Source organism: Equus quagga, chromosome 13, assembly GCF_021613505.1.
Source record: "Equus quagga isolate Etosha38 chromosome 13, UCLA_HA_Equagga_1.0, whole genome shotgun sequence".
Lineage (NCBI taxonomy): Eukaryota > Metazoa > Chordata > Mammalia > Perissodactyla > Equidae > Equus > Equus quagga.
Window position 1 is genome coordinate 30,337,645 of NC_060279.1, and position 15,803 is coordinate 30,353,447.

At 44.0% G+C, this 15,803-nt stretch overlaps 1 protein-coding gene across 6 annotated transcripts in view; it reads left to right on the forward strand.

Moving 5' to 3' along the window:
* Positions 1–15,803, forward strand: part of PBX1 (PBX homeobox 1) — a 309,416-nt gene that overhangs the window by 60,632 nt on the left and 232,981 nt on the right. Inside the window, exon 1 of one of the 6 annotated variants that reach the window (XM_046681661.1) lies at positions 12,540–12,654. The exons of the other annotated variants lie outside the window; for them this stretch is intronic. Coding sequence (XP_046537617.1) covers positions 12,585–12,654 — 70 coding nt within the window. The 5' untranslated portion in view covers positions 12,540–12,584. Of the gene's footprint in view, positions 1–12,539; positions 12,655–15,803 lie in introns of those variants that run through there. 6 annotated transcript variants of the gene reach the window in all.

A 15,803-nucleotide genomic window follows, 5' to 3' on the forward strand; every position in this document is an offset into this window, starting at 1 on the left:
AGGCAGAGAATGCTCTCTCTACCTCCACCTCTCAGTGCTGTTCTCCCTGGACCCCGTCACCCCCATCCTCACGCCCCGCCACCCCTGCAACTTTGGATAGGAAGGAGGTGAAGACAAGTGTTTGATGATTTTGCAGCCTCAAATTAGTGTTGAGTTTATCTGAGGTTCATATTCTCCCTTCCCCCCTTTTAACTTTCAGCATCCATGACTTGGGCTGGTGTAGAGGGACCGAACATCTGTCCCGATTGGCAGAAGTAGGGTGTTTTGAAACCTTGGGAAAACCTTGCTCAGGACAGTAATATTTCTAGTAGCAGATTGCCCTCCCTGTTACCTGTGATTGCTGTCGCACTGTCCTTTATCAGTGGGGCGTTTGCGAATGCAACTGGTGAAAGAGGGCTCACTGCCCTGGCTGAACCTGCCTTGTCTCCGCCTGGTTTTCTACATGTGAGTCGAGCAGATGGAGCCCTTGGTGGAATGCGTCAATATATAGACTGTTCAAGTGAGACACACACTTTTCTAATTTCATAATTTCTGCCTGTAGGAAAGGCACTGCTGTGGTCTATTCCAATGAACACTTTAAGCCTTGGCAACTCTCAATTTCAGAAAATTCTTCCATAATCCAACCTAAATCTTTTCTGCTTCGGTATTTTGTCTTAAGTCAGAGATAGCCAACTGCTCTTTGCTGGTCTTAGTACTCTAGAAAAATGAGGTGTAGAAAATGAGTGAGATGAGAGTGCCTTGTCTCTGTCTGTGGCTTAGCCAAAGGCTATTTCCTGAATATTCCATGTTTAGGTTCTTCTGATCAACACTAAAGACCGGTTTCAGGGCCTCGCTCCCACTCATGTCTGTAGGATCCCCCTCTCTTTCTTCCTTCTTGCCATTAAACAGGTATAATAAAGCTGGGGAATCTTTACAGTTGGTGATTTTATATCATAGATCAAAGATCAAAGCAGAGGAATACACAGCAACCGTAAAATTAACTGCTTTTTCAATTTTACAATGCTTTCAGTGATAGAGAATCTTATAAATTTAATATTAATTAAACACTTAGCTTTTAACCTCCTCCTGCATCTACTTTTGGCTGGTGGCTGGAAAAAATTAATTGGGCATCTTAAATCTTGTGTTACTAATGCCTTGACAGGAGGGGTTTCAAAAGCACTTATAACTTGAGCAAAATGCACATGGAGCATTTATCCTTCCACTCACCTAAATGAAACTGCCTTTTTTTTCTTCCTTAAGGAAAAATGAACCATTTGCTAATTTTTCTTAAAGGAAGTATAACTTACAGTCCCCTTTCATAGTCTGAGCTTTAACTCAGTCCCTTGGCAGATTTAACAGTTCACAAAATGGAAGCCGTAGAACTTGCATTAGTGTAAATGTCCCATTGATTTTGGAATGCTTTGGTACAGATGTGCGGCTGGCAGTTGCTTGGCCTGATTGTTGTGTCACTTGCAGCTTCTGCATGTTCAGTTCAGCAAGAGTTGCCTCCTGCTTGAGTGAGCGTGGTAGGAGACAGGGCTCACAGTGGCAATGGGAGGCCCACATGGTGGAATCAGAGACAGTGGCACTCAAGAACAGACCCTCAGCATCATGAACAGGAAAGTCAGAATAGCAGAGAAAGGAATAATGAAGGAAGGCCCAGGAGATGGAAAGCTAATGTGATGGATGAGATGTTTTGGGGAAGCTAGACTGGGTTGTTCACATTTTCTGAGCTGCAGAAGGGACCGACCACGGCCTTTTGTTGGGAGATAAGCATCACTCTCTCTTTCATAGCCGTGCAGGCCTCTGAGTCGGTGCTTCAGAAATGGCTCAGTAGAAATAAAAATACCAATATATTGCGTCTCTGTAGTACTTTTTCTCCAAAGAGCTTGGGGCACTGTCATCCAGGTAATCTTCTTTTTTCTCACCTCTCACTATGAAGTACTTAGAGGTGGGCAAGATCAGGCCTCTGAGTTTAGCCACGCTGGTTTCCTGCTGTGACCGTACATTTGAAACTGCTAGCTGGGTGTTATGGTAAATAGAGCATGGGCCCCCAGAAGGCATCTTTCTGTACCTGTTTTAGACTCAGGCGACTGAGAGAAGTAGTGCGTCCATTGCTTTTTGGGGACATCTGTTCTTAGCACAGTGTGCAATGGAATCTCCTGGGTTATGTGTACCTCCCTTTGAGAAAACTCGTAAGAAACTAAATTTGGGGGAAGAAATTTAAAAAGTCATTATTCACGTTACAAAAATGTTTTTAAAAGTCTGCTCTAAGGTTTGCTTTAAATCGCTAAATCTTATAGTCCTATGGTCTTCTAATGAGTCTATCAATCAGTATATAATTGATACTCTTGGAATGGATTTTTCGGGTAAGGTAAGGGATATAGACATGCAACACAGCAGTCTCTTATCTTCTGTACTTTGCTGCAATGGTCATTGCTCTTCAAGTGCCCGACAGTCACCTTGACAATCCCTGATGGCAGTAGGGAGCATTTAATCCAACTGTGAAATAATAAATTAGCTGTGGAGTCACCATGAGACCTGGGAATCCTAGCTTTATGCACCTGGCTGGTCTGCACTCCCTGTGAAACCATCACTGTTCCTTCTCATTGCTGCTGAGCTTTCTGAACCTTTTAAGAACTGAATTGATGGGATGTGGAATTTGCTAGCTGATAAATTAAGGATACTGGTAAATTTAACGACTCTGTTAGAAGATGGCAATTGTAGAATCAGTAGCAACATTTGCCTGTGTGTTCGTGAGTCTATCGGCAGGGATCCTTTATATGTGTATCTCTCTGTTTCTCTCTCTATCTAGATATGTATGATATGTGGGGTGCTATAAAATTTTTAGTGCCTTAGTTTGGGTTGACCGCCTTATTACTCACGAGTGAGCTATACAGGTCTTCTTTAACAAGTGGCAATAAAGGCTTTACAGCACCCCTTACACCGTCACGTATTTTTGTTTAGGCCACATATTGTCTTTTTCTTTTTAAGTCTCCCTTTGCTCATGTCCCTCTCAAGTACCTTTGTTGCCATGGCAACAGTTCCATCCTTGCTTAGGGTGGAAGAGAATGACAACCTCATGCAAGATTCTTGAAGTCAGTGCTTGTTTGGTCTGACCTCAAACACTCAGCTGGGGCCAGGGCTGGGGCCCTTATCCCGGTCATCTGTGGCACTTTTTTCTCTTTTATGTCTGAAGCTCTGTCTATTAGTCTGCAGTGGCCGTCGCTACATTAATCATTCTTCATGTCTCCGTGGACCTGTCTTCTAAGGAATGTGAAGAAGCTGATGCTCATGATCTAAAAATTGAAAAGAAAATGTTAATGTTAAGCATTCTGAGTTAAATAGAGAGCTGAGTCCCCTTGGTTGGCTGCATAATAAAGACTGTGACCAGACAGAAGGGTGAGGAAAGTCCTCTGTATATCAAAGCCCTCTTTGGAATTCCCTCATAGGCACAGTTTCTACGGGTTACTATGTGTATTTTTAGGTTCTCTCTATGTGTCTCTAAGGTTTTCCTCTTCCAGCAGACTCTCTTGCCTTGACTCATGGACTGTGAGTGTTGGAAAGGAGTCATAGAAGTGAGTCGAACCCACTCATTACATTTATAGAGAAACTGAGGTGCAAAAGGTCATGTGGTTAGCTGAGGTCACAGCCTTTGGTGATGCAGGTGAGATAAAAACTCATGTCTCCTGGTCCCCACTTGGACCTCAACTTTGCCACAATTAGTTGATTCTCTAAAACAGAAATTATTCAAAAGGTTTTATTGTCAGGCTAATTTCCCATCGAACTGCAGTGCCATTTCTGTAAAACATAGGTGTAGCCATGGTGATGAGATCATTTGGCAAAAGTCAGCAAGTGGTGAGGCTGTACCCCCTAAATTTCTCAATTCTTTTTCCAACAAAATGTTGGCTTGCCACCTCCTTGATAAAAGGTAGGAGGAGTTCCTGTAATCTGTTATTTCACCCACATTTGGGATGCTTCTATATATGACTACATATATTTATATATTTTATATGGGCAATATTTTGACTGTTTCTTTTTTGAAAGACAGTGTGAATGAGTATGCCAAAAATCACAGATGATATGAGAGATGCTATCAATAAAAGCATGTTTTCAGGAAGGTGAATAGAACAATGTAAAATTTTTCCTAGTGTCATTTTACAAAGTCATTAGAAAAGCCAGTGCTTGTGATCAATGGGTGGGGGATGCTTGTGGAATGCTACATTGCCAACCTTAGTGATTTTTATTAGGGAAAAGAATTCACATCTGAGAGTCTTTTGGCATGGGCATAGAAAGATTGTATAATCCATTCTTGGATGACGTTAAAAAGAATCCTCAATATATTTTTCTTTTCTGAATTTTTTAAGTCTGACTGAGGTATTTTGTATGCCTGGGTAATGTGGCATTTTAGGAGACAGGGCATCCTCTGTTTTAGATCTTCATTTGGGCTTTCTGACCCCCGAAGTGGTGTTGTGTTCATATATTTCAGCGTATTTGTGCAGCTTTTGTATATAAGTTGCCTGTAGCAATTAGCAATTTGCCATTAATCCATCTATCAACTAGGTAGCACTATAATATTCCATTTGATATCATATTTCTATTTCCCAAATATTATGGAGAAGAGAAAGCTAACATTCCCTGGGCTCTTTTCAAGCAGGTGAAATGAGATAATCTCTGTAAAGTGCATTGAATGACCTTGAAAGAATGATTATCCCCACTTGACAGATAAGGAAACTGAGCCCTAGAGAGATTAAATAAATTGTGCACTCTTCTATGATTAGTAAGTGACCAAACTCAGGTTTCTCTGATTTCAAAGCCCACATTTCCTCTGAAGAGTTGCCGCCACTAGGTACTAGGTAATTACTGTCTTGTGCAGTCTTTGGATCTTTGCTTTTTTAATGTGCTTAATTCCCTCCTCCACAACTCAGAGTAAAATAAGAATGGCAAGCATTTGGCATCATCACACAAAAACTTGAGAGTCGGCAAGTCTCATCTTACCGTGAAGGTAACTTTGTCATTTCCAGCAGGTTTTCAGGTAGTATGATGTCACTGACAGAGCAGATTATGAAATAGCAACACTTGGGCTGCAGAGGGGAGATCCATCTAGCGAGCTGGAAGAAATTGGGGTGTTGGGGTCGAGAGAGGAAGGAGCAATAGATTAACCTTACTAACACAGAGAGTTGTTTCTTCTTTTTCTTGTAAGTTAATGTTCATAACTGTTGTCTCATTTATTATTGTTATGATTATTATTTTTTTAAGACACCTTAAAAGCCTCCATCTGGCTTAAGTGCTAGATGAAAGTTCTGGTAAAAATAAAACAAATAGTTTCATAAACACAGTGGGAGAGACAATTTCTTTGCTGCAGTGTTCAAAGTGCTTTTTGAACAAACTTAAATGCCTTTGGATGTAAACAACACAGAGAAGCCAGAAAACGTACCTCTCAGATTCAAGAAATAAAATCATGAGAGCTGGAGGAGGGGGACAAGAAATGAAGTAAAAGAGGAAAGTAAAAGCTATCACTCTGCGTTGACCCTTTTACTGAGATAAGGTGTAAAACATAAATAATCCACCTAAGGAGTGACAAGTCCACTTACTTAATTCATTATTTATTTTACTTATTGGAGAAGCTGCTTAGCCTCCGGGCATATTTACAAGTGTGATAGAAAAAAGACAGTCCCTGCCATTACTGTTTACAATCCACAGTAGATGATATATAAACAAGACGTATTGTTTCTTGTAGACAGACATTTGCACAGATATACGTTAAACAAACAAGAGGAAAGTGGTTAATATGCATATGAAATCACCAAGATAGATCAGCTTTTGTAGCAAATGAAGGACAATAATACAAAACAAGGAGTTGGAAACAGAGTTGATCCACATTTGACTGTTTTCATATTTAAAGACAATATTTCGGAAGCTAGTGTGGCTGCAGCAGAGTCAGGAAGCGGGTGAGCAGTGTTGTGACTTGCTTGTTCCACCAGCTGAGCCTGGGCATCGCTCAATAACACCCCTCACCTTCATGGGCCATCAGCCGGAGAGAGGCAAATTAGAGTGGTGGCGGAGCCACAAATCACAGGCTGTTGTTAGATTCAGTCTGACCCTTAGCATCATTTTATCTGAGTCCTCTTGGATTTAATGTGATTCCCTTCACACTCACCCTCTCTGGACAAATACTAATATTGTTATTGTTATCATCATGATTACTGGGGGCTGACCTAACACCCTTCTGCCCTGAAACCACAGGACCTTGCCTTGGCCTCAGCATTAACGGCCCTCACAGCACCTCATTGACATGGCTGCACTGGGGTTGGAGTTACAAGAAGGGAAATATCATTTAGTGCCCTACCTTCATCTTCATTATGTTTTTTTTTTTTCCCTTTCCTATGGTGCTACTCATTCTCCCAAGGAATTAAAATCTCAGGTATTCTGATTTCAGAGGAAGAGTGGGGAAGAAGTGAGGCTCTGAGTTCAGAGAAGTGAGACCTGGTGCTCCTGTCCTCAGGTTCACAGCACAGCTTTTCTACTGGACGTAGGAGTGGGAGAGAAGCCAAAATCTATGACCTTGAGTGTATAGGTTTTCATAATCCGTGAATAAATTTCAGGAATTATAGATGTCCTATTAGTATAGCATAGGCAGAATGCCCACTATGGATTCGACACTGCTCAAACCCTATGTTTGGTTTTTTTCTCAATCTGTTGATTTATATCAATCACCCCAACACACTTATAGCCAGGCCTTTCTAATGACTAATAGACTAGGAAGAGTCAATGGTATAGACACATTGGACATGCATGATGTTTATGGTCTGGAGGATATGGAACCATGAACTCATTGGTGCCCTCCACAAATTTGATGGTGGTGAAAGGACAAAAATGGAGACACAAGAGGATGTTATTAGGGTGACTCTGGGAATAACTTAAAAAGTGGGAAATTGATTTTATGGTGCTTGGACCCTAAACTTGCTCATGCAGTGTTAAGAACTAAAGAGACCTTAGAAATCCCAACTGGTTGTTTTACAGAGAAGAAAACCCAGAGTGGATATTAACTCACTTGAGTTCATACAGTTAGTTAGTGGCATAGCTGGGACTCAAAAACAATTTTCCTGATAGTAAGTCCACTATACTACACTCCCAATGTGGCATGTCCTCAAATGAGTTGTGTTGACTAACTTATTTTTACTTTTCAGGGCCGTCTTCTCTCTCTCTCTCTCTTCTTATATTAATAATCACGTCATTTTCTATTACTAGTGTTTTCATTGCCAGATCCATTTTACTATTATTCAGGGGTCTCACTATGGGTTGTTTCTTGGAGCTGGTAGAATTTGAATGGAGTACCTCATCGTGTAGTAGCTAAGAGCGTGGACTCTGAACTCTGACTGCCAGGGTTTGAATCGCTGGTGCCCACAAACTCAGCTCTGCCACTTACATGCTACGTGACTCTGATCTATTATTTAATTTCTCTTTGCTTCATTATCCTAATCTATATGATAGGAAGAATAATAGTACTATCTTCGTACCTATCTCCCTAATAGTTAATATACATAAAGCAGTTGAAACAGTGCCTAGCTCATGTTAAGCCTCATAGTATATTGTTGTTGTTATTTCCTTCCTTCATCCTCAGCAGTGGCTTCAAGCTACCTAAAAGGTTATATAATTTAATTTCACATTTAATTGAGGAAGGAACCCCCTTGTAACAGTCCTTGATAATGGCTATCCAGCTCTCTGTAGCACCGCCTCCTGGCAAGCCAGCTCACCACCCCCTGTAAAGCTCATCCCTCGTGCCAACTTTGTTTTCTGGACCTGTCGAGAATGAGTCTATTCCTTCTTCTGGTCTAGAGATAGCTTCTAAGTGGCTCACTGACTATTCTTCCTCTTGGTTTCTTAAAGCCCATAATCGTGGGTTGCTGGGCGATTTGGCCAGAGGCTCCTCCAAGGATGTCATGGCCGTGTGTCTCCTGAGGGCTGAGGTTGTCCCTCCACAGGACCCAGCCTGGTTCTACACCTGATGGGGCTCACCTTGGACTGTGCATGGTTATGCTCAAGCACTGGTACAGGTGACTGCTATGGAAAATGAAATTTACCATTTCCTTCTTCCTAACTGCCTTAAAGGCTTTGAAAAGAGTGTGCTTTTTGAACTTACTGTCAAAACTGTCTGGATTAGGCTGCCATGGCAGAGCTTAATATCTGTTTGTTCTTCCCCTCCTCCTACAATGCTAATTGGGTTCCGCTCCTGGAATATGAATTGTCCAAATTTGTTGGGTGTCTGGTGGACAACTGTAAGCTCAAAAGGGAAGTGTCAGCTTCCTATTAATGCACTGCCATCCTATGCGCGCAAACTTCCTTTTCATGTAGCACAATAGTGGGAGGTCAGGACTCCCTTGGACATTGTTTAGGGTCTTTGTTTCAGAGGGTTGTATTTTTTTGGGAGACCCGATGCCTCTTAATTGTTCCGTAGTCTGTCAGGACTTAGAAAGGCCCAAACATTTGGGGCTGGGCCTGCTGCTGTCAGTATCTTGGAGAGTGCCATGGTCCATGTACATTGTTGAACGTGGTTCCATAAGGGTCTGCCCACTGGCCCCACAGCCGTCTCACAGCTTCACAGGTGACAAGAGCCCATGTTGTCTGTCTTTAGAGATGGCAGCTGTGGGCAGGAGTTAACTCTTAGGCTGCGAATCCGCTGAGCCTTCTTTCTTTGGTCTTCTAGGAAGCAATAGATGCAACGGAGACAAGGTTGAAGTGTGTGTATGTGGTGGTGGTGGGGTATAGTGAGGGTGGGGGGTGGGGAGGAAAGGAGGAACAACTGTAAAAAATGTTAATTTATTAATCACTGAATATATAGCAGTTCATCTGAAATGCTGTTGCTATGCCAACACCCTGGGAGTTTATTTTCTTAATCCAAGAGAGGAGCTCTCAGTGCCCTGCTCCCCTGCTGTGTCATTTGAATTTGCTGCTGCCACCGCTGCCACCATGGTATCTGTTTTAAAAAGTGGGGGGGAAGGGGAGTGGTGGGGGGAGGGAGGGGAGCTGGGCTAAACCACGAAAGCAGTCATATGCAAAGCAGTAAGAGGCCTTGCTCAGTGCGACTTAGTAAAAATGACACAAATTAATATACTCTACTTAAACCAGACCAAGATTAATGGTTCTCTTTCAGTGCAGCTTAGCCCAACTGTCACTCGACAGGCGTTTGTCGGACAAAATCAACACTAATCAACATTTATTCGTCTCTTGCCCTTGGGTCTGAGGAGCGCGAGCGGGCTGCGCCATTCTCCCGCTCGTCTCGCCACGCTTTTCACCCTCCATCCAGCTTCGCCATATATCACCCTTCCTCCTGGTGCCTCTCCTCGGACGGATCCACATACTCAGCTATCAGGGTACATTAGAGGCATGATAGATTTTCTGTTTTAATTTACATCTATTATATTACAACATAACAGATTCTGATTCAGGAGAGACCAACGTCTCCTATAGGCAGACTCCTTGGGAGGATTTCTGCATTAACTTATTAAGGTTCGTTAGGATGCAGCTTCAGATAGACTCCCTTGCCCGTTCTTTCCTTGTCTCCCTCTCTCCCTCTCTCTCTCCCTCCCTCCCCCCTCTCTGGCACGCTCAGTGAAGATGTCTGGGTGCACCTTCTTCACAAGCACAGCTCATTCTCTTTAGACTTGGCTTCCTCTGCTGGGTCACATGAGGCCGGCTTCCTCCCGTACTTTCTGATTGGACTTTGATCAGCCTACGGTGGGAGTTGTGGGCCCCCCTTTCCTGCCTGGGTAAATGGGCCTTGACAAATCTGGTGGCTTAGAGTCAGTGGGCACCCCCTCCCAGACTTTAGTCCTAGCCCCCAGCATCTTCTTTTGCTTTTTTTTTCCCTTTTGGTCTCAGTTACAGTTAGATTTTATTTTTATTGAAACACAGTTCTACAGAGACAGAGGGAGAAACCAAAATTGGTTGGGCTAACCAAGGAGAAGGAAGTTGAAGGGAGAACCGAAGGAGTGAGTTGAAACAGGGCTGTTTTCCTCTGTACGTGACCATCTTGGAAGCATCTTACTCCAGTTTGGAACAGGGTGGCTTGTTTCTGGCATATGAGATATATGTATGTATCGTTCCCTCATAAAGTGCCTTTCCACCTCATTTATGATATTGGCTTTTTATTTTTATCCTTTCTCTCCCTTTCTTTCACCAGAGATGTAGTGTTGAGTACATCTTTTATTTGATGACGTAGTATTTCCCCTTGATTTTTGGTGGGCCTGGAGCGTTTATGACTGTTGACTAAGGTCACATTAAGCTTGGATATCTAGTCACCTGTTTGCTGGCTGCAGAGAAGAGCTTGAGAAGGGGACAGAAATCCTCCCCTCTGCTCACCTCCTTTTACCCTGTAGTACTTTACGCACGGACACCGTGGCTTTGTCAAATGCCCAGGGAGACTGTGTCTTTCTTCTCAAATTGGCTGTAACGCTAGATCCTTGGCCACTTAGAAGGCCTGAGTTTATTATTTTTTCCACCAAGCTGTCGATTCTAAACTGGAGTAAGGTTCCTTTTGTGGGCAGAATGCCGAGGAGCCCCGGGCCGAGTTGGGGATGTGTGGTCTGCGTGTGTTTGCCTGTGGCTGCTGAGTGTAGGCTGTGTTAGGAGGATAGCTGAGGACTTCCATTTTGGTTTCTTATTACGCAGCAATAAAGTAAATGATGCTTAGTATAACTTTGCACTTACAGAACTGTAGCTCGATTTGAGAAACAAAACTCCACCAACAGGAGTGCTCAGTATCTTGAGCTTGGGAGACTGACCTCGTTAATTTTAATGAGGGGAAAAATTCTCCAGCTGGGGCTGAGAAGAAAGTGAAATACCGATGAGGTTATCACTTTGGATGATCTCACTGATTTCAGAGTAGAATCGGAACGATGTTTGGAGAGTTTTCTAAAATCCTGTGGAGAGATTTAGAAGAGAATACATCTGCCCTTGATGATATTAAGGGGCTGCTTCCCCTGGTGGGCAGAGCAGAATTCTACGTTGTCCCTCTTAAAGGTGCTATTAGAAAGGTGAACATATTAAAAAGTTAGGCTGAAAGAAAACCGAAAGAAAAACTGAATTAATGTGATTCTTATGTGGGTCTAGCCTGAAAACAATGGAGCTGGTCTTAGAGTGGCCGAGACAGTTGACTAGAAGCCAAGGGCTTCTGAGTTCAAGTGCCTGCTGGGACGCTAGCTTCCAGTGGGATTTGGGGCATCTGTTTCTTTATCACCCAAAGGCAGGAGGTGGGCTGAGGGCGTCCTGTTTTACAGTCGGCAGCTATTTGATTTGAACAGTAAGTTGATGACTTTGGCCCTGCCATTAAGGAGCTGACAGATTGTGACCAATGAGGTTAGGATGACTGTAGGACAGTTTTGCCCTCGGTTAGGAGGGGCTTGCCAAGTTCCACTGACATTGGTTGGGGACCACAGAAGGAAGCATCATCATGTAAGGTATATGGCCCCCTTACATTAGCCTAGTCCACAACACGGCTGATCCTAGGAAAAAGATCATTCTGCCAATGAATTTTTTGAAGGTATGGGGCAGACAGCACAGCATTTCTCCTCCAAAAGCTCAAGCTTGCTGACTCAGTCTCTTTTCTCATCTTTCTGGCATGTCACTGCTCTCAGTAGAAGATTTGTGCAACCATTGGGTACAAATTCAAGTGTTACCAAAGGGACACTTTCCGATTAAATGGGACCATCTTGCTCTAGGGGCCATCTGGCTATCAGTGGAATTTTGCGGGGGGCGGGGGGTCCATTAATACTTGTAACCTCCCTTGAAATTCAGCCTTTTTCTCTGCAAGCTGGAAGACAACAGTTCAGGGCACTTGTGCTGCTGCTATGGCTGTGTGTGTATGTGATGGGAAATGCTGGTTGCCAAGCAGCAGAGAATGGACATAATCGTGCTGCCTAGCAACAGCGGCAGCGTGGTCACTTACGCAGATTTCTGCGCCTCTTCCTGTTTGGTCTGCTGGAAAATACAGATGGCTTCCGTGGGTCGCTGTCTGCCCTAGTCACAATGAGACGTAGGTAACCCTGGTGAACCACGGTGGATAAATACACAAGTGCAGGCTTTAAAATAATTACTTTCCAAACTGTCAAGGGCTGATTGCTGATTTTTGCACAGCATTCCTCAGTTTCCCCTTTGAAGTTATTGTGCACAACAGGCCAAGTAGGTTGGCTGTTAAGCCAGAAGAGGAATCTTAGAAAAGTCCCAGACTTCTCTGGATGCTGCCTTTACTGAGCCTGGTGAGCCTTTACTCCGCACGTGTGAATAAAATATGAAACAGTCAATTTTCTGATAAAGACACACACACACACAATGTGAAAAAGACAAGAGGAGCAGAGCGTGACTACCTATTGTTCTTTGGGGACTGAAGAACAAAGCAGGCAAGAGAAAGGCAGGCCATCCCTGCTAGCTTGCCCTTTCTCCCAGCTCTGACCAGCACCTCTCACACGTGACACTCCTCAGTGAGGTCACCTGCGCACTACAGATGCCAAGGATGCTTGCTTGGCACAGGCCTCCTGGGTCAGAGGGCCGGCCTTTGCTCTTCTTGGCGGTTCTGTGTATGGAGCACTGGGAGTGTTTGCAGCTGAATGCTTAAGGAAGATATTATCTGGCAGTGGGAAAAGGGAGTGAGTCTGTGCTTTCTCCTACCCCTCTCGGGTGAGTAAGTACTGCCTGCCTGTTTTCTGTCTCTAGGAGTTGAATTGGCCAGCCCAAACTACAGGCCTGGCGTCAGAAGACCCTGGTTCAATCTTTATTTTGACTGCCTGCCAATGGTGCGGCTTTCTGCAAGCCACTTGGTCCACCCGAACCTTTGTGTTCTTGTCTGTAAGGGATAGCAATATCTGCCTCACAGAGTGGCTTGACGGTTCAAAAAGGCATGTTTGTTGGCACATCTGGCATGCAGCAAGTGTAAGTACTTGTTGCTGTTAGCCTCCTCCCAGTGGTTAAAGAGCAGGAAGTGAGGAGAAGAAGACAAGCATTGTCGCAGCCTATTCAGTACACACTTAAACCTCTTGGATTCTGTCTTCAGTCTTAGCCTTTGAAGTGAAGAGCCATTATTTCCCTCCATTTAGGTTGGAGAAGACAAGACTGCCCTCCTTTTGATGCTTGACTTGGTTCCTAGGGAGCCTGGAAGGTATTAATCTATTTTTAGTGGTTTCTTAGATAATCCTTACAGAATCAGGATGGTTTGCTCCCATTTCACAGATGATGAGACAGTAATACAGAACAATGAGATTGTTTGTTTGGGGTCCTAGAGACCATTGGTTCCAAGATGGGATCAAAATCCTAGGGCCTAATGGGGTACATGAAGCCCCTGGCAAAGCCAGAGGGGATGGAGTAGTGTAGAAAGTCACTGTGGAGTCAGAAGGTTCTAGGAGCGGATGAGACTTGAACTTTAGACTTCAAAATTGCCATATTAGTGAGTCTCCTCTGGACAGATTGCAGCGTGGCTTCTGGGAGCCTATGTGAGGTAGGTGGATCAGCAGGGTTGAAAGAAGGCCTTGTGACTTCTCTGTTCCTTCTGTATGTCTATGTTTGTATGTCTATTAGTATGTCTGTTACCCTGCGGAGGGGCAGAGGGATTCCAACGGGGAAGGCTCCTGGTTCCCACCTTGCCTCGCTCATTGAAGTCCTGCTAAGCGCTCTCATTCTTCAGTTTCGCCAGTAAGGATGATGATAATGTTGACCTATTTCTCAGAGTAAGTAGGTCTAGGGTCGGGAATTATCACCTTTGACTATTCTAAAGTGCTCCAGTCAGCAAATTGCTCCTTGCCCAACGTAGATCCTTGGGAACGATGTGACGACACTAGCGTGAAGGACAGTATGTACTTATTTTCATTGGTTACTTGTGTCTTGAAGCAAACACAGGCACAATCTTCCAGACAAACAACTGTTAACAGCTTAACTTCTCTGTCAAAGGAGGGCCTGGGTCTCTCAGAGCCCTTCTGGCTCTCAGAGTTATAACCTCTCCAGGATGCCAGTGTCCTCGGCTGTTTCTTGTTCTCTGTGCAGGGAGAGACCATCCCCTCAGAGCAGCCCTTCTGGGACTTTGAGCAGAAAGTTTAAAAGCAGTGTGGTTCTAAAATTCCACACCACCTGTTCTTTCAGTCGTGTCCTCTCTGAGCTGCCTCTGACTGTCGCATTCCATGGCCGTGTGCCACTGCTGACTCGTGATACTCGTCTTAGCGTTTTACTTGCGAGTTGGGGGCAGGGAGGAAGGAGAGAGAAGATATGAGAGGGAAGGAGAGGAGACATGGGTGGGGTCCACACACTCATCTCTTCATTGTTAAAGGGGTGCAGTGGCTCCCACTATGGCACCCAGGAAACTAGCTCAGGCCAGGAGGACACCCAGTGACCTGATAGAGACCAGTACAGCAATTAGGCCTTTTTCCCTAGCAGACATGCTTCCTCAGCTGCCTCCTACTTGGTTCTATCTGGAAATGACCTGCCTTCTTGTGGCCTGGTTTCATGTGGTTCTCTCTGTGAGACTCTTGGTAGAAGCCTTGGTTACTACCAAAGGCAGCTTGTGGTGCAGCCTCAGCCCCAGCCTGGCTCAGAGGTATTCTCTCAGCTGTTCATTGGGTAGGCACATAATGAAGAAGAAACAAGGCCTGAGGAACAGCTTCAAGGCTCTGTGTCTTCCCCAGTGGATTTCAAGAATTCCAGTTCTTATTCTGGTCAGAGAGCATTGTGAGGAAGGAGATTTTATTGTCTGCTGTCACCCTCCAAATGGTGTGTGCTTGTGGATTGGTATCCTTTCCATGATAAATATCACATATTGTGTTTGTTTCTGTATGGTTACAGCGACTTTTGGTATTCAGCTAACACCCTTCCTTTAAGGAAGTTAGAAGACTTGATAAATTCTAAGTCTTTGATCCTCACAAGTACTTCTGGAAAATTGAGGTCCGGTGAGATAAAGTACTTTGATTAGTTATAGAACATGCATACTGCTTTTTGGTTGTTCCTTTTCTCTCTCTCCTCTCTCCCCTTTTCCTACTTCCTCTTCCTCTCCCTCTCTCTTTCTCCCTCCCTCTATTTTGTTAGGAAATTATTTTAAGATAGAGGTTAGCAGTATTCTGCTTTCACATGATAAGCCCCGTCTCTAGTACTGTTTATTTCTATTGGTCTATTTTTCAGAGGTGCTTATGTGCGTTTCCACATGTCCATCACCATCCGTCTGAGGGAGTGTGCATGAGAAGGTGGTAGTCACCTCACTTCAGAAGGGAGGGAACTGAGTACAGTCTTGTTCTATCTTGTGGAAACTGAGTCCCAGTGAGTGGAAGTGTCTTGCCGAGGGGATGTGACTATGAATAAGAAATGGAAGTAAAAATAGGCCCCAGATATTTCACCTGGCTCTCACCTACATTACTCCAAAGTTTGGTCTCAGACTAGGACATTTGGGGCATCGCTCCACTGTCATGTGGAGAACTACCCAAGTATGTCTCAGTGGTTGATTAAGACAGAAAATCTTTCAGGAGTGAATTGAAACTTGTTGGGGCAGTTGCTGTGGTCCTGAGGCCTAAGGATTGGCATTACAACCTTGTCTTATAAAGTCCTAGTACACAGCAGGTGTTCGGTATGCATTTATTGATTTGATTAGGTATTTTTATCATGGCGAACACAGTTCCTTTAATATCAGCAAAGACGTAGTGAATATATGCTACTCACCTCCGAGAACAATAGACGTTAGGAGATGTTAGAAGGAAGTATAGAAAAACCTCTCTGCCTTCAAGGAGCTCACAGTCTAGTGGTGGAGACAGGACATGATACAAAATGTCTGTTCTCTGCTTTGACAGGAGTTACTG